At 40.6% G+C, this 19,895-nt stretch overlaps 1 protein-coding gene across 5 annotated transcripts in view; it reads right to left on the reverse strand.

Annotated features, from left to right (window-relative positions):
* The window catches only part of RBPJ (recombination signal binding protein for immunoglobulin kappa J region), a 142,712-nt gene that overhangs the window by 49,748 nt on the left and 73,069 nt on the right, over window positions 1-19,895 (reverse strand). For 4 of the 5 annotated variants that reach the window (XM_045284085.1, XM_030888574.2, XM_030888573.2 and 1 more), the window contains exon 2: window positions 1,482-1,520. In XM_045284085.1, coding sequence (XP_045140020.1) covers window positions 1,482-1,520 — 39 coding nt within the window. Of the gene's footprint in view, window positions 1-1,481; window positions 1,521-3,240; window positions 3,320-19,895 lie in introns of those variants that run through there. The other variant, XM_045284087.1, reaches the window with a different exon arrangement.

Below are 19,895 nucleotides of genomic sequence, written 5' to 3' on the forward strand. Positions count from 1 at the left end.
AGGTGCTCTGGAGACTATGGTTAAAAGGTCCAGCAACAACAAAGTATGAGTCATTTAGACTTAATTTAAAATTAAAAGAGCTATGTACCTACATATGCATACAACTTTCTTAAAAGACACCCATGCAAGGGTAAAATTAACTCTAGGAATTGAACTATTAAAGTATATCTATCTATTCTACCAGTTAGAAATTTTACTAACATGATCTTTTTTTTACTAACATTTTCAAAACTATTATTTTTATAGTTAAACGTTCTGTATTCAAAATGCCTATTTTAAAATGAATGTATATATAAAAGTCAGCCATATAATTAGTACACAGTACAAAATTTATGAGCAATCAAAAAGTATTGCTACAACAGCAAACAAACCTTTATTAATCAAAATGTGAAGCTGCTGTTTCCTGACCTAGCACGCTTCTAGGTGTGTGCACTTCTGATGGCCCTTGTCTCCAATCTTTCTAACACTTCCCAAAGAAAACAATACTCTTTTTATTTAAGTCTTAGCAAAATAGCAGTAATGGCGTACATTCTCATGGGACTAGACTTGTGTTTTCACTGTTCTTGGGTTTGGGGACCAGAAAGGAGTCTGAAGGAACAGTCTTTAGGTTGAAATATGGATGAAGTAAAGTTTCCCAATGAAATGTTCATAGTGTAGCCTGGCTACCCTTAAAGAATTAGCAGGCACATTATTGTGATGGAAGAACCTTCCTTGGTGTAATTTTCCTGGCCTTTTCTTACCAATACAGTCTTCAACTTTTAAGACAATTCCATGTAAGTCTCTGTGGTGATCCACTGTCCTTTGGGGAAAAAATCTGCCAAAACTACCCCTTTGGAATCCCCTCACCTGCGGTCCGTGTCCCCTCCCCCCCCACCGCGTGCCAAAAAAAGGTGGTTGCCATAACATTCTGGGCTGACCTCCCGCCTTGAATTTATAGAGTTCAGAAGATCACTTTTTTTGTTAAGACACCCTAATGGAACTAAGGCATGTGTACTACTGAGAGAACTTGTGTGCAGCCATGCACTGATCAGAGGTGTGTTTAAACATGCCTTCTTTGGAATAAACCCATGCGTGCACAAACTGGAACCCTAGTAGCAATACTTTGTCCTTACTCTCAAATTTTCAGTAAAAATGAAAATTTTCTGAGCAAAACTTTTGTGTTTTTAAAATACTTTACTAAAAGCAATTTATTAAATATATTTCAAATTCCACCTGTAGTCAACAAAATTTGACTAGTTAAATGCAACCAGATATAAAAAGCTTTTACATTGTAACCCATATTTTATTTACCATATAATTCTCAAGATGAATACTTTAAAGGGTTTCATTTTCCCTTTTAAACTATATCCTCGTACACTCTGTTTTTGGTGTATTTTTCAGTGAGAATAAGCTTAGGAGCATCTTATCTGGTTGTTTCTAAAACGGAAGGGCCTCCGTCTCTAGGAAACAGTCGCACAAAAGCAGACTAATACAATGCTTACCTAGTGAGTCGCTTAGGTTGAGGCCGCTCACCAAATTTCCTGGAAGAAATAAGAAAAGAAAACAAAAAAACTAAATAAAATGTATGACACAATTCCCAGTAAGGTTGTCTGGTACCATTTAGTCTGTTTAATGACTTACACTTCAAGCTTACAGAAAACCCATGACAAAAGGAGTACTCACATAAACATCTGTACCCAGAAAGAAAAAGCATAAATGAGGGGGCTTCAAAAAGTTCATGGGGTGGGGCGGTGGTGGGGGAGACACCATTGTATTTTCATCCCTGAACCTCTAAAGCTCCCTCATATGTACTTTAAAATGGTTCTTAAAGCCAATACACCCTAGAAAGCCCTTATGCCCACTCTCAGAAAGGAGCACACTCGTTAGATGAGGAGACCAATAGCCTCAAGAGATACTTCTCAAAAAACCCTACCCCCTCCCCGGCAATGAGAAAGTCAATAGCACTTTGAAAAACCCTCAATGCCATGAGGTGGGGTGGAGCACACCTGGGCTTGACTCCTGAAGAAACCTTAAGTCACATCCTAGGGGATCCAGATCTCAAAATCATCATTGCATCTGAATAGGCATGTTTCCCAGCCTGTCTGCTACAGAATCGCACAGTCCCTCAACAGAAACCAGGAGTAAATAAAACACAATATCCAAAAATGAGAACATTTCACTAACAGCATTACAAAGAGTAAAACACAAATTTAAATTTACGTTACATGAAAATGTTAGCTAGTTAATGCTACCAGTCTCACAATGGGAAGCACACACAAGAAGAAAAGCTTAGGCTGGTGGCATTATGTTGACAACTTTAGACTTCACCAAATCGACAGTGTGACAGAAAGGCTCAGCGCCCAAGCCCCAGTTTACTAGGAAATACCTTCCAAGCATCTGTCCTTAATTTACTCAGCTGTGAAGCCAAGGGATTTCTGTGGTTAAGTCCCTAAGTGTCAAGGGCCTACCATGCCCTACACACCCTTGTACACATTATCCAAGGCTTTAGAATTCAAGTTTTCTACGTGTTATTTACACATAGAGATGTAATTGTACAACACTGTAACAACTATAACAACAAAACTACACCCCAAGGGGGGGGGGGATCTTATTCTGACCTAGTATGCTAACTAAGAAGGTAGCAAAGATATTTTATTCACTAAACAACTATTTCTTGAATATTCATCTGTGTAAAACGTGTGCTGGCTTCTGTCAGATGCAGATGTTCCCAAAATTCTGATGAAGGCGTGTGACAAGAGGAGATGGGGGTGGCGGTGGCAGCTATTAACAGCAGCAGTTACCACTGACAAATGTTTATCATATGCTAGACACTGTGCTGCACTTTTTTACTTTATCCTTATCCTATTTAATTCTTACCAACTACTCCTACTGGGAGCCTAACAGCTTCACTTTGAAGATGGGTAAAGCAACTTGAACAATATCACAAAATATATGGCACTCAATGTTGCGAATGAAACCTAGATGCTGACTGCTTAACTCGTCTATAGTTCAGGGCCCATAAAAGACATATGCTAAATGGACTAGAAAGAGATAAGAAGCATTCAATACTCAAATATAATTTTTTTCCTTTGGTGTCCTAAAATTCTTTCAAACTTGGATTATCAACTAAACATTAACTAAAATGTTTTTGTATCCTTTGGGGGAAGAAATTCATTAAATTAAATTAACAATTACTCTTAAATAAAACTTTTTCCCTGAGTAGGCATATGGCATATTGATAAAACATGAATTCTTACTTACCTTTGAAACACCCCCACTCCTTTTGGTCTTTAGGAGAACATTTACTTTTATCTTGAACAGGGCAAGGGTTTGAAACACCCCCACTCCTTTTGGTCTTTAAGAGAACATTTACTTTTATCTTGAACAGGGCAAGGGTTTGAAACACCCCCACCCCTTTTGGTCTTTAAGAGAACATTTACTTTTATCTTGAACAGGGCAAGGGAAAGACAAAGGCTTATCATCCAGGTGGGGATATCAGTCGCATAGGAAGGCCTTTTAATTTCATAAAATACCTAAATTAATCCCTCACTTGTGACAACAACAACAAATCACTACTGCCCGATTTATCTTTTTTGATAATTATAAAACTATCTCATCCATGTAAGTAGGTTTCTCAATACTATGCATACCATGCAAAATCTAGTTTCATTTAAATGTAATCATCAATCCGGATGCATTTAGGGAATAAAAGTTAAGATCCTGGACTCTTTTTTACTTTAAATAACAATAAAAAATTTGTTAGTATTCTTGTTTATATCTTAACCCACACCTTCCCCTCCCTCCCTATACAGCTGTCTCTCAGATGAGTGGAAACAAATGAATGGTAACCATCTACTGACCATCATTACCAGTAATGCTCACAAGGTACTTACATTGTACAGAGGTCATTAACTTCAAAACTAGCATACTCGACACTTAAACTCACCAGCTAGCCCTTTCTCACAACGCTATTGGTCCAAGGGCTTCCGTGTGAAGCCATCAGCGTTGCTAGGAGTAAGCACCTAAATCCATCTTCATGTACTGGGAAGCAGGCACGTTTTTAAAAGATGCAGTCTCAAGTTAAACACAGTACTTCCTACCTGTAAATGAACTCGCGTGAATGGGGCTCCCACATTCCCTCCGATTCCATTCCAATTTTCAAGTGAATAAACACTATATACACAATACACTCATATGCACACACTTCCTTTCTGCCCATAGGGGAGGCACAATATTGTTTTCTCCTCAGGAGATGATGTATTTGTTTCGATAATCACCTATCTGCCAAGGAAGTCTTCAACCACAAAAGTATTGAGGATGAGCATGATAAAAGTTATCAAAACCTCAGCATCTTAACACCTTTTCTGGCTAAAGAATCCTTCCCATGAGAAAACCAAGTCAAAAATTAAAAATGGGGGGAAAATGCAAGAAAAATTTTTTCTAACTGTAGAACTTAATGACTATCGCTTCAAAACAAAAGGTCGAAGCAGAATATTGTCTACAACCAATACAAGTACCAGAGCTTGAATTCTAAAAGTATAGACTTAGCTGGCTTGAAAACTAAGCTCCAATCGTAAAACAAATTCCTTCTGTCTTTGGGTTGTGGAGCTAGCATGATTTGAACTAATGATCGTTTTTTTAAAAAAATAGGCAGGGAAACATTCATAGTGTTTGCAGGGAAGAACACGAAAGGCACAAAAACTCCACAAACTCTTAATTAAACCAAACTTTATACCAAATCTGCTGGAATAATCAATATATCTTAAATATAGTTCAAACGGACTGGAATTCCTAAACCAGACAAGATAGTGCTGGAGCGTGGAAATTGAGGAGAGCTAATCCATTCCCTCAAGGTATTTACTTATCAGTAGGTAGGAACAAAGAAATGGTATCTATTACTATTAACATCACTGAAAACATAATACAAAAAGCACTGGGTACTGGGGTACTGTATAATAGTAATTTACTCATGAAACATGAGAGGCTCTTTAGAAAGGTAACATGGAAAAACCTTAAAAGGAGCAAGAAGGGTGGAAAGATTCCATCAGGGGCAGTTGGTTGGAGCCCCCATCTCCAGCTATAATCCTTTACTTGTCTCCACTATGATTACCAGATCTGGTTAAGAGAGCCTGCCCAAAATCCCCACCTGAGGAAGGACTTTCCCAGCTGAAATCTGCCATAGCCATAACCTAACAGACTTGCCAGAATACTAGTAGCTGGTATCATTATTGCATTGGAAGACTTTTTATGGGAGGAAAATTGCGCATCTTAAAATCCCTGGTCTCAAAATGGGGACAGCAATCAGACTTTGGACAAATATCTCCAATTTCATGTAGCCAAGAAAATGAACAGGATATATTAGCATCACCTGTTTCCTCATCTAAGTCCTTGTAAAAACTCAAAAGTGTTTTTGTGATCACTGCCCAAATGCAAACCTGACTCTACACTTGCAGAAACATGAGACAAACCCAAATCAACCAATCAACAAAAGCAGTGAACTGTCTTTTTCAATGTCAACATATGAATGACAAAGATGATTGAAACATATTAACAATTGAATACAACCTATCATCCAGAATTTGCTGTTGCCAAAGAAGGCATTATTTAGAAAACGACCAAATCTGAACAAGACCTGTGGGTTACATAATAGGATGCCAATTTTAATTTTCTAGTTTTGATCATTGTACTGTGGTTTGTAAGAGAATGCCCTTGCGTAGATGAAAAATTATTCATTCTATCTTACCATGAAATGATTCTGAATAAGATACATCAAATAAAAAATTTAAAAGTTCATCTACCTTGGCATATGTGCACAGGTACGTTTGCATGTGGAAACTTGGAGCGTATTATATCAAAATGATAGACCACACCCGCAGAAGCACCCATCTTCATCAAGATAGCGGCCTCACCCTGCTTTTCAGAGGAACCTAGAGGTGGCAAAACTGTCAAAGCACTCAAGGGAGGTGGCACATCAAAGACTGGCCAACTTCCTAGTATAGCTTTTATGTCCACACTGCAATTATTTAAGAACTTCTTGCTGTAGATTTAAAGTTTGATAACAGCACCAGCATACACCAGTGTTGGTTTACAACTGATGAAAAAGAAGTACTGACTCAATGCTAGAGAAACTTTTAAATCCATGCAATTCAAACTGCATCAAAAACTATTGAAATTTAATAATTTAATAAATTCAATAATTTAAAACTATGCAAAACGATACATGGAAAAAATGGTCGATAAACAAACAAACCCAAAAAACTTTTTATAAACCAATAAACCTTTAAAATTCGTGTGAAAAATATGGGACAGATACTAAGCAACAATGAGCTCAGACATAGCTGTGAGGATGGCACAGGACCCAAAACTGTTGCTGTTGGTGTACACAGGGCCACTTTGAGTCTGAGGCCACATAACAATTGGCTACATGGCACTTTCCAGTTACATCTATAAAACCAAAGCCAGTGCTATGAGTTGGTTCTGACTCATGATGAAATTTTTCCTAGAATCTATACCTCCTCCATAGGAAGGCTGACCCAAGCAGAGACTGCAAACAACCCAAGAAATATTATTTGGAGCTGATCGTCTTCCACGGAAAATCCGCGAAGCAATCATGGAAACTGGCTTGGACAGACACGAGGACAATACATATTGTATTTCCTTGCACTGTCCCTCCTACTTCTCCCCTCTATCTCCACTCCTGAGCTCTAAGACTCCTTTTCGCAATATAGTATTTCTGAGGAATGGAGAGGTTGGTTGTCAATGGCAGTAATACTGAATCTCTGAGGTCTAGGCAGTTACTAAAAGAAAGGAATCTACTGTTAATAAAGAGTTATATACTTTCCTCTCGCCTTTAAAGATGCTTTTTCCTAATGAGATATCTTTCATAAAGCTTCATCAAAAGGAAAATAGATGTCCATTTTCTAATAGAAACTGAAATATATGACTACTGCACTTGTGCTTTAACGTGGATTGCCCTCACAAGCATGGCACCATGAAAAAAGGAGCCAGGTACATACACACACACACACACACACACACAGAGTACAAAATTTTAAAAAAAAATTTTTAATTTTAAAAAACAAAGCGCAAAATTCTATGATTCGTAAAGAGTTGTTTCTTCTACCAAAACAACAAAAATCTAGCCCCAACCTGTCCAAACCTCTAGTTATAGAGTTAAATAGGACTTTGGCAGAGAGGGGAAGGAAGATAAACTACCAGACAGGTTTCTGGGAAGCAGGCTAATGTTCATTTCTTCATCTGGGCAATGGTTGCACATGTGTATTAATGTGGTGAAAATTCACCTCACTAAATCAATAAGCACAGGACTGCTAAAAGCAAGGTCAGCAGTTCAAACCTGCCAGTTGATCCTTAAATGAATGATGAAGCAGTTTGCTTCCTTAAAAATTTACAGTCTGCACCCACCCCCTCCCCAAGTGGGATGAGCAACAGAAACGTGGGGGAAGGGAGACAGTGAATGGCGTAAGATATAAAATAATAATAACGTATAATTTATCAAGGGGTCATGAGGGTGGGGAGGGAGGGGAAAAAAGAAGAGCTGATATCAAGGGCTCAAGTAGAAAGAAAATGGTTTGACAAGGATGACGGCAACGTGTGTACAAATACGCTTGATACAATTGATATATGGACTGTTATAAGAGCTGTAAGAACCCCCAATAAAATTACTTTAAAACATAAAGTTACATTAAGTTCTATTATATGGTTCCTCCTCTCCGTCAAAATCCTACCTCAGAAATTCCAACAATCTTGAGTTTTCTCTCCTTCATTTTGCTAGACAGAAACAGGACTGCCTATGGTACTCTGTATGGCAAAACCAACTCTGGTAGAAATATTAACAGTGAGAAAAAAGTCTTCAGAGCTCATAACTGTAGCGGGAGTGAGGAGGGGGATGGGGAGGAATAGTACAAGAAAGAAAAATATGTAATTTACATGTATCTGCACATGCCAGTTTTCCATGATTGCCTTGTGGGATTTTCCATGGAAACTGCTCAGTCCCAAACAGTGTGCATTTTTGGAAAAGCAACAGTTAGGTAACATCAGAGCAATATGCTTACCATGTACGTGAATTCAGTATAACCCTTTTGTTGATTTAAAAGAAGGTGATCATGGTATTGCATGGGAAGAAAAAAACTAAGGAATCATAAAGGTCTTCAAAGTAAATGTTTGTTCTTTTAAATCATTTTATTGGGGGCTTTTACAGCTCTTATCACAATCCATACACCCATTGTGTCAAGCACATTTGTACGTATGCTGCCATCATAATTTTCAAAGCATTTTCTTTCTACTTAATTGATAACGTATACACTTTTACACACCGAGTGTTTCCATTATCGATCAACACTCTGAATTAAATTGATTACGACAACTCCATAAAGACAAGTTTGTCAGTTTAACAAAGGTTGCTCTTTTGTCTTTTTTCTATTGGTGGAAATCACACCAGTACAGTACCAGGTCAGGCTCCCTCAGGTCATGTTTGGCCAAGTTCTTAAGCAGCCAAACTTCTGACACACACCTTGATATTCTAAAAGGTTTGAATTCAACAGTTCAACTGCCTTTTGATTTCCTTTGAAATAAAACAGACCAAAAGGTATGGAAAAGATAGCCAAGAGAAGGTCTAATGACCAGGGAAAGACTCAAAAAAACCAAATTCACTGCTATCCAGTCAACTGTCAACTCACAGTGGCCTTGTAGGACAGGACAGAACTGCTCCCCCAAGGTTCTGAGACTGTAACTGTTTATGGGAGTAGAAAGCTGATTCAAACTGCTGACCTTCAAGATCACAGGTGAACTTATAACCACCACTACACCACCAGGGTTCCCAAAGAAAAACTATGACTCTGGTTTTATAAGGTGGTAAGCTGTTCCAAAGAACGGTCCTTAGTTGGGGAAAAAGGGAAAGATGGCAATTCTTATTTTTTCAAGCATGTACACTCTAAATATGAGTTAAAAGGAAAATGGTAGACACCCATTCCACGAGTAAGAAAATGCTCTGTTGTGGGTGTTACTATGTAAAAGAATACATTAAAAGTATAATTTACTTTCCTGTTATCACATGTCACAGGATAATGATCACACCTACATTTGTGGTAAAGCAAAAAAAAAAAAAAAAAACACCCTGAAGAAAAAGTGGTCTTAACCACAATCCAAGGCTTATAGCTTTCGGCCAAGGTGTGTCTGAGCCCATTTGCCTGCCAGGAGGCTCCCATGCATTTCTGCACCCAGCTGTCCAACAGCTCACTCACCCACAAGGTTACCACCTCACTTGGGGGCACGGTGAAGTTCCAAAGACCAAGCTGCAAAAGTTGGAGGGTGTTATGGGGACTGGGAATTTACTTTTCATTGTTTCATACCATCCACTCATCTGCTTTTTCAAAAAAAATACAAGTACAAACAAAAAACAGCTCAGATGTAGTGGTGGATGACTTGCCCAGTTATGGGCTATTCCTCTTTGGAGGAGGCATCTTGGAGGAGATGGGGCAGGGTCAGCTGTCTTGACCACTTTGCCCTTCTGAGCTGGGTTGGAGCTATCTCCAGAGTGCTTTACTCTTGTCCCTGCAAACAGGCAAGCCTAGTGTGTGGGTGGTGATGTTAGGGGGTGGGGGTGGGGTGTGCTGTCACTGGGGCACAGGGCTTCCTCTGAGGGCATGTGGGCATCTGGCTTAACACCTGAGGCCCACCGAGGTGGGGCTTCCTGTAGTATGTCATTAACTTCTAAATAATTCCTTCTCCCTGGCTGGCGCTTCTATACTCATTCCCATTCAACAACCATTTCTAGCTCCAGGCTACATACCAGTTGGAGACCCAGAACAGGTACCAACTGGCTAGTGCTGTCTGCACATCTGGTGAGCCCAGCCTCAGACAGCAGCTATGGCAGGGTGCAAAAGACAGGACAGCATTCTCAAAGAACAACCCCCACCCCAACCCGGCTGCCGCTCCCAGACCCTCCACAGGGGAGGAGGCACTCTGCAACCATAGCTGCCACACTCAACACCTCAAAATAGATTGATTGTGGATCTTCTTCATTGTCCTAGATGCAAACTGTCAGATAATGAGATAGTAAGTGGGAGTAGGTGTCCATGTTCAAGGAAGGCTCACATGGCCATGGGCCTTAGAAGAGGAAAAAGGCATCACGAGCACAGAGATGACAGCGTAAGATTTGACTTCAAGCTGACTTGTATTGGGTGGCAATACCATGGATCATACAGTATAACTGCTACATGGAGTTTTCTCGGCAATAATCTACACAAGTAGACTGCCAGGCCTTTCTTCCATGGCAAGACTAGATCTGCCAACCTTTAAGGTAGTTTCAGACACCAACTGCACCACCAAGGGACCTCAACAGCCAACTAAGGGGCCCTACTCTGCCCAAGTTCAAGATAGATTCACAACCAAGACAGCCAAGATCACCAGGAAATGACTGAAAGCACAAACCTCCAGCAATTTAGGATTACTAAAGGACTAACAACCTTGGGGTTTTGAGAAAGTGCAGGAAAGAAGAAGACCATGAAAAGGTCTAGAGTGTGTGAAGATAACACTCAGCTGGGGCAATCCATGCTATGTATTTCCTTGCTGTGACAAGAATTTAAATTAAGCAAATGCTGCTGTGTTAGAGTGTGATAGGTAGGTTTATTATGCCGACCTGGCCAATAGGAGCATGTGGGATTAATAAGGTCCCATTTCAATTGGAGGGCAAAGAGATAAGTAGCTAGGCAAGCCCTGCCCCTCTCGCTCTTGTTCTCTGATAACCAGACTGGTGTGCAGCTGCTTTAGTTAGTTCTCTGCCTCACCTTGTGAGCCATACTACTTGTGGGACAGCCAACCCATGGATCCTGTCACTAGATCATGAGGTTCCTTCCAGACCTGCTTCACCATGCTGTTGGTGTATACATTGCTTGAGCTTGAGGCTGTCGGATACTAAGTTAGAAAACTGAAGTGGCCAAAGTCACCAGGAAACTGCCTGCACCCCCATCCGATAACTCACTGATTCTATTAAGGTTTAATAAGGAAACCCTGATAAGTAAATCAGGAAGTCAAACCCTACTTGTTAACTGCTGATCTTCCTTGCCTTTTCAAAATAATAAAATTGTTTTCTAAGCCACTGATAAATTAATGCCTGTGTACCTTCTCATTAAGGCAATCATCTATCATCTCCTAAAAGTGTATTTACTGTCATCTCTCATAAACAGTTTCTCAACATATAAACTATTCCTAAGCAAAGAGACATACTCTGGTTATTCAACTCCAGAGAGGCCAGCAATGTCTAAAGGGTACATGAGTCCAGAAAATCTCATGGAGATAGTAGCCATGGCCACTCAGTTTCTGTGTGAGGTGGCTTGTGCAGCAGGGTGACGTTGGAAGCTTTGCCACTGATAATTCAAATACCAGCAAGGTCATCTACAGTGATCAGGCTGCAGCAGAATTTCCAGACTAAGAGGAAGAAAGACCTTGAAATCTACTTTTTAAACTATTGGGCCAGGAAACTTATGGGTGGTAGCAACAGAGCATTGCTACAGGTCATTATTATTAGTTGCTCAACAATGGTGGAATTATTTAATGAGACATGTTGGCACTTCAAAAAAGGTATAGATACCTTATAATAGACTTATGAAGTGGTGGTATTCAAGATCTAAAAGAGATTCGGGACACCTGAGGAGTCCTGGTGGGGGGAGGGGGGACTCCCTGTCTTCATGTTAATTCTGATTCATAGCAATTCAACTGGCATAAAAGAACTGCTTCTTGGGTTTTAGAGACCTTAAATCCTTATAGGAGCAGACAGTCTCATCTTTCGCCGGCAGAGCAATTGTATAGTTCAAACCACCGACCTTATGGTTAACAACTCAATTCGTAGCTACTACACCACCAAGGCTCTTTTGAAATACATTCTTAAGAAGTCTTGGTTCCTTCCTGTAGCTTTGTTGACTTTAAAACTAACTTTGATCAGATGACCTGCATATCCAATACTATGCATAGGTCCTCCAGTAATTTCACTCGGGTAATATTTTATTGTAACCATTATGGAATGCTAAAGCAATTATAAAGATAATACAGACTCTTTCTTTTTAAAGGTTGCTGTTGTCAATGTCGACTCTTGGCAGCTACCTGTGTGTGCTTCAGGAATAGAACTGAGGTCTTTCGGTAGTGGATCTCTGGCTTTTTTCCCCGAGGCATCTCTGGGTAGACTTTGCCAACCTTTCGTTTAAAAGTCAAGCTCCAAACTATTTCTGCCACCCAGGAACTAGGGTGTTTACAAAATATCCTGTTCTGAGAAGGAAAATTTCAGAATCAAAATGAAATCATTTAATTCTAAATATAACTTCAAACCCTGGAATGAAAATCAAGGATGGAAAGAGTCATCCTAACTAATTTTCAATGTCTTGATTCTAACATTCTTCAAGAATTAATCCTGCTGTTCTGAAAAAAATGTGTGCCCCCCCCTGCAAAAGAAATACTACTTGTCCCAGACCAGCACGCTTAACTTCTGGACAACCTTCTGTCCTAGAATCTACAAGTATTTGTTAGTCAGATCATCTCTCATTTCATTTGTCTGGTTCCCTGGCTCAAAAACACTGCATATTACTCTAAAAAGGCAGAATGCAGAGTACAATTCCTCAGAAGAGATGGGCAGACACACAAGAGACAACAAATGAGCCTGAGTGCCCAAGGGAGCAAAGACGGACAGAAGGAAAAAGACTATCTACAGGAGGCAGGAGTGCCAGTGCCACCAATTACAGGAGAAAAGAGCACAATAGTGTGTCTAGTGGCCATAAAAGGGCAATGTCTACCTCCTGACAAAGCACATCTGGCCAATCCCAAATATGGGAATGTTTTAGTTGAATGCAGAACTTTTCTTCTGTGGAATATAAGCATAGATCAGTCTCTTTCTCTATAATCTCACACTGGGATATCTACCCATTGTGAAAAAAAATGTACTAAATTATTATATAAACCACTGCCAAGGTTTATTTCCCCCAAAGTCCAAGTCTTCCAGACAGAAAAACACTTCTGCCCTGCCACCGTGATCCTAGAGCTTCAGTCTCCATGTTGGTAAAATAGCCAAATCTATTGCCATAAAAAGAGTCCTGGTAGTCTAGTGGTTAACTGCAAGGCCAGCAATTTTAAAACCATCAGTCACTCCAAGGGAGTTCTGTACCCATAAAGAGTCTCGGGAACTCACGGAGACAGTTCTACCCAGTCCTATAGGGTCACTGTAACTCACATTAACTCAATGGCAGTGAGTCTGGTTGCCATCAAGGGAATTCTGACTCATGGCAGCAACCGCCCTATAGGACAAGAAAAGAACTGCCCCTGCAGGGTTGGCTGTAATCTTCAAAGAAGCAGACAGCCACACCTTTCTGCCTTGGAGCAGTTAGTGAAATCAAACTAATCAACCTTTCAGTTGGGAGGCAAGCGTTACAGAGTTTCTGAAGGTTGGTGTATGATACGACATCCTGCAACCCAAACAAACTCATTACCATGGAGCCAACATGGATTTAGAGAAACCCCAATACAGAGTTTCTGTGACTGTAAATCTATACAGGAGCAGAAAGCCTCATTTTTCTCCTGAGGTACACTTGGTGGGTTTGAACTACCAACCTTCCAGTGTGCAGCCCAATGCCTATCCCACGGCACAATACCAAACTCATTGTCAACGAGGCGATTCCAACTCATAGTGATTATAAAGGACAGAGTAGAAGTTGATTTCAAACTACTGAACTTGCGGTTAGCAACCCAATGCCTAACCACTATGCCATCAGGGCTCCTGGACAACAACCCATGTTACACATTAAATATTAGTGAATAAGGATGAGCTATTATACACTCAGGAGTTTCTCTCCCTTTAAGAATCACCAAACCCAAACTCACAAGAGAGTTCAGTGATCAAAATTGTAAACATTAAGATTTTTAAATAAGATTATTTCCTTATAATATTCAGTCATTCAACTGTCAAGGATTTTATTTTACTTGAACCTACAATCAAAGGCCAGGGAAGCAGCAATGAAGACCGCCTATCACACTGGGAAAACCTGTTGCATAAGCTCTTCAAACCTACCTATAGGACATGGAATGTTGTCACAGGATGTTGGTTATATCTCATAATTGACCAGTAGTTCCCTTCCGGATCACCTTTTTTGTGACCCCTTTCCTCCTGGGAAATATCCCACATTAAGGAGTATCAGATAAAACCAGACCTGGCCTGCTGAGCATAAGTAAAAGGGCACAGTCACATGCAAACCTTCAGGCCACCACCAAACAAAGGAAATTTGGAGGAGGAACCAAAAGTCACTGGAGAGATGCCACCAGAACTATGACAACTTTAGAAAACTCCGGTCAGGAGTCTTAACTCCACCCTACTGCATATTCTTTCCCCTTTCTTTTGATGCTTCTGGCAACATGCAATATTTTACACACAGAATCTTTTAATATTGCAACTCAAGGCTTGGATTGTTCCCTCAGTTCTTTCTGCTTAAGATATGCTGGGCCTGTTCTTATGTTTAGTTTTCTAAATCTAGGTCTTTGAACATGTCATTATAATATTTTACTTTGTCTTCTCAAATGCCCTTTGAAGCTGTTTGGCTCTTTGACTTCATTTTTTCCATTTGCCTTAACTACTCTATGATTAAGAGCAAGTCTCTTCTAATATCTACTTTGATCTTTTCTTTCTTTCCTGTATTTTTAATGATCTTTTGGTTTCTTCATGAATAATGGATGGTCTTGATGTCCTCCCACAGTTCACCAGGTCTTTGGTCATGAGTGAACAGTGCTGCGACTCTTGTCTAGAGATGTTCTCAAAATTCAGGTGGGAGAGATATACAAGGTTTTGTTTTGGGTTTAATGGACTTGTTTCCATTTTTTTTCAACTTCAACCTGAACTTGCATATGAGCAACTGATGGTCTGTATATGGAGAAGAATGTGGTATCAGGATTGGAAGAAGGTTTATTAACAGCTTGCTATGCAAGTGACACAACCTTGCTTCCTGAAAGTGGGGGACTTGAAGCACTTAATGATGAAGATGAAGCTGCAGCCATTAGTATGGATTACAGCTCAATGTTAAAACACAACCAAAAAATAAAAAAGGCACAACTGGACCGATAAGTAACATCATGATAAATGAAGAAAAGGTGTAAAGATTTTGTTTACCTTGTCTATAATCAATGCAGCAGTCAGGAGATCAAAAGATGCATTGCAACGGACAAATCTACTGCCAACAACCTTTCTATGGTGTTGAAAAAGCAAAGATGTTATTTTGAGGAATGGAGTAAGCCTAACCCAAGTCATGGTATTCTGAATTGCTTCATAAGCATGTGGAAGTTGGACATGGAAGTTGGAAGTTGGATGAGGGAAGACCAAAAGAATCAAAGCATTTGAATTGCAATGCTAGTGAAGAATGTGCCATGGACTGCCAAAGAACAAACTAATCTGTCTTGCAAGAAGTTATGAGACAGAATGTTCCTTGGAAGCAAGTTTGGTAAGACTTCATCTCAATCAAGTCCTAAAGACTTGTTATAAGGAGTGTCCTGTCTCTAGAAATGGACATCATGCTTGGCCAAGTGGAGGGACAATAAAAAAGAGGATGGTCCTTGATGAGAAAGACTGACATAGTGGCTCCAGTAATGGGCTCAAACATAAGAACAATTTTGAGGATGACACAGGACCCAATACTTCGTTCTGTTGTATATAGGGTCGCTATGGGCTGGAACAGACTCGGTAACACCTAACAACAATGCACATCCATGACCACTCCTCAGAAAATCGTTACATACTCATAATCCCTTCCAATTTACTTCCTGATGTACATATGTAAAACTACAAATCCTCTTTTTTCAGGAGCTTGCCTCCTTAACTCTAGTCCCAGCTTGGTCAACCAAAGTAAAGCTTTCCCCTTCCACTTTCATCCGGTCTCCTTGTTTCTCAGCCACACTGAGCAAGACCTAGGCTGGTTACATCTAACCCTTAGTATTTTCAATTGCCTCATATGCATGAAAAAGCTGGGCAATGAATAAGGAAGATAGCAGAATAACTGATGTATTTGAAATACGGTATAGATGAATATTGAATGTACCATGGGTTACCAGAAGAATGAACAAACTTGGTCAGCAAATACAAGCAGAATGCACGGATGGCAAGTCTTCTTCTCACATACTTCATACAGGAGAGACCAGTCCATGGAAAAGGAGATCAGCCTTTGTAAAGAAGAGAGCCAGCAAGAGAGCGAGACCTTCAATAAGAAGGACTGACACAGTGGTTCTAACAATGGGCTCAGGCATAGCAATGACTGAGGAAGGCACAGGGCAAGGCAGTGTTTCATTCTGTTGTACACAGGGCCACGGAGTTGGGAGAGGTTCTACAACACCTAACATCAACTCCTGTTTGACAAGTAAGAGTGGCCTGTTTGGCCATGACTAGATAGGCATGTCTTTAAAAGCTACTAATATTAAAAATTGGGTTCATCCCATCCACAATTTTTTTTCTCACTAAGTGCCTGTTAGCTTCTCCCACAGGTGTCAGCAGGAGTTACCAGAGAAACACATTGTAGTCCCATACACATTTGCAGTCTAGGAAACCCACAGGGTCACAACCCATAGGAATCAACTGGATGGCAGTGCATTTTTTTTATGTTTGGGGTTTTTTTTGTGGGGGTGGGGGGAGAAGAGAATGGGCAGGGAAGGTTGAGGGCTAGAGGCAAGACTGAAAAACAACAGTACTCCACAGTCAATGTCATGTTATTTATATGTCACTTGCTGCTTAGTGAGAATTCTCAAACTAGCATTTCCACAGAAATTTCAATAAAGGAATTAATAAAACTAAATCTGATGTATTTAATTAATCTAGAAGTTGTAAAGCTGTAACCAGAGCACTTTTATATACATTATTCTCTTCATTGCCCATTCTTAAGATAAAACATGAAAGCATTCAATCAAAGCAAATGCTTTGACAAAGTTCTCTTTTCTATGATCAAAAAACCCAAACCTCACTGCTAGAGTTGATGCTGACATACAGGAACCTTAAAGAACAGGACAGAATTGCCCCCGTGGGTTTCTGAGACTGCAACTCTTTGCGGGAGTAGAAAGCCTCCCCTTTTCCCCAGGAATTGGCAGGTGGTTTCAAACTGCCTACCTCGTGGCTGACAGCCCAATGTGTAACCACTAGGCCACCATGGCTTCTATGCTCCAGACCCCAATTCCCTCCCAACCAAAACATTTCCTTCTCAAGATCCTTAATAGGTAGAATCCAGAAGTGGAGCAGGAGGAAGTAGTAATTACCCTCTGGGCCCATTGTTTCCCAGTTAGCACATTTTCAGTCTTGTTAAAAGAATTTGTGTTGCTGTGATCATCTCGTGTGGCGAAGGTCAACTAAAGGTAGAATTTCTTTGCCTACATCCAACAGCGAACAGCCTCAAGGATAACTAGCCCTAAAGTTTAAGACCAGACTTCATTGATTTCCCCACTGACCCATCATGACCTCACATTGCCCCTAGCTTCTCCAAGATTATAATCATTAAGGAAGCAGGCTGCCCATCTTTCCCCCAGAGTGGCTGGTAGGTTCTAACCACCCACTTTTGGATTAGCATCAGATCCCTGCGCCACTGCACCAGCAGGGCTCCTACACTGCTGATCAAGTCTCTAGAACGAAATCTGTAGTATTTTTTATACAGCAGTGGGGCTTATCAAAGAAATGAATGCATGCTCATCTTTCCTACTCGTCTACATCAGTGGTTCTCAACCTTCCTAGTGCTGCGACCATTTACTACAGTTCTCCTCATATTGTGGTGACCCCCCCCCAACCATAAAGTTATTTTCGTTGCTACTTCATAACTGTAAGTTTGCTACTGTTATGAATTGGGCGACCCCTGTGAAAGGGTCATTCGATCCACCCAAAGGGATCCACCCAGAGGTTGAGAACCACTGGTCTACATATTCCTCTTAGTCCTTGAGAAGCTCAATCATCCTATTAAACTTACCTCATTGTATTTCATCCACAAAAACTCAAAGCGCCTGAATCAATACAACAGGTCCCTATAGGACTGGGTAGAACTGCCCCTGTGGGCTCCTTCAGGGGATCAGAAAAGCTTTGTCTTTCTCCCACAGAGACCATGGTAATTTCAAACTAGTGACCTTATGGTTAGCTGCCCAACAAATAACCATTATGCCACCAGGAACATATTACCCGATTTTCATGGTGATTATTGACAAGGCATATTCCACTTTTAAATTGGGTTCTTACTTGAGGTAGAAAGTACATAAAGTATTCTTTAAATAAAATTTACCGATTTCCATCGAGATCTAAAATAGCACTGTTGTTCAAAATAATGAAAGAGAAAAGGGCTTGAAAATGTACTTTTAATGCCAGTAGTGCACTTTGCTCAAAACAGTTTTCTAAAACCTTTATCTTCACACTCTAGAACACCCCACCCCCCACCCCCGCGTACCAAATGGTCTCAACGTGGCTAATTTTCATTCTTGAGGGATGGTTCTGATTTTTTTTTAAGAACAACAACAAAATGTACTGCCATCCCATCTAGTAGTTAAAGTTATAATCCTGACCAGCTCCCTCTAATGATTCTCTGGGCGAGGTTGGAACACCATCTCTGGTCCTGTTGCTGCTAAGGGCAGTTGAGCTGATAATGACTCAGCCACTTCATATGACTGAATACAAGTGCCTCATAGGTATTTCCTGGTCATAATCTTCATGGAAACAGAGCACCTGGTCTTGCTCCTGGAAAATGATTGGGTGGGTTCGAACTGCAAGCCTTTCCTGTTAGCAGCTGAGCAATTGAGGGTCTTGTGCCACCAAAGCCCACTGCCAAGGAGTTGAATACGACTCATAGGGACCTTATTAAGACTGTAGAGACCTGCCTCACACAGGGATTCCAAGCCTGCATCTTTACAGAAAAAGACTGCCACATCTTCCCTCCTGACTAGTGGGCTCAAATTGCCAACCTTTCAGTTAACAGTCAAGTGCTTAACCATTGTGCCTCTCCAAAAAACCAAACTCACTGCCACTGAGTCCATTCAGAGTCATAGCAACCCTACAGGGTAGGCCAGAAGTGCCTCTGTAGGTTTCAGACTATTAACTCTTTACAGGAGAATACTCTGTCTTTCTCTTGTGGAGTGACTGATGGTTTTGAACTGCTGGCCTGTGGTTAGCAGCCCAATGTGTAACTTACTACACCATTTTAAAGCTAAACGCTAAGAGGAGAAAATAGAAGCTGCCAATAGAAAAGATGTGTTGCTCGCCTATGAAATGACAGGCAAGGGAAAAGGGCCCCAGGATCCAGCTGTGCAAAAACAAACACCACGTCACACCACACTGTGATTAGCTTCAACCTGGCACTCTCCAAGGGGTAACCAGCATAGGATGGGAAGTGGCAAGTGAGGAAATATGACTGCAGGGCAAGAGAAGCAGACTCTTCTGAAGCAAAGCCAACTTCTGCTACTGAAGTCAGAAGAATTCGGCAATGTGAGGTAAGATAAGGGGCAGTGGGGGGAGGAATGTGGGGAAAGAAGAGACTTCACCTCTTCCAGAAGCAACAACTTCCAGTGTGCACAGAAGCACAAAGAAGGGCAGCCATCAGCTAGGTGGGCACCCCATGGCTTAGTGTAGTTATTATTTTTCTACTATAATTGCAAAATATCATTTCTAAGGACTGTACCCAATTGGATGCCAGTTTAACTTAATTTCTAAAGAACTAGCCAGGAAAGATTATTTGTTTACTATCTTTTGCCTGCTTCCTCTTTTGGCAAAGAATTCCTCCATTCTTCCACTCCCAAGTGTAAAAGACTCATGTACAAATTCCATTGCTAGAAAATAACTTACCAGGTTTTCATTCTGTTACTCTTTCCTAGGCAGGAGATAGCTAGCTACTTTAGACAAAATCTTAAAACACATATATGCATGC

This window comes from Echinops telfairi, unplaced genomic scaffold (assembly GCF_000313985.2).
Source record: "Echinops telfairi isolate 266 unplaced genomic scaffold, ASM31398v2 ScPeMD7_7468;HRSCAF=8506_0, whole genome shotgun sequence".
NCBI lineage: Eukaryota > Metazoa > Chordata > Mammalia > Afrosoricida > Tenrecidae > Echinops > Echinops telfairi.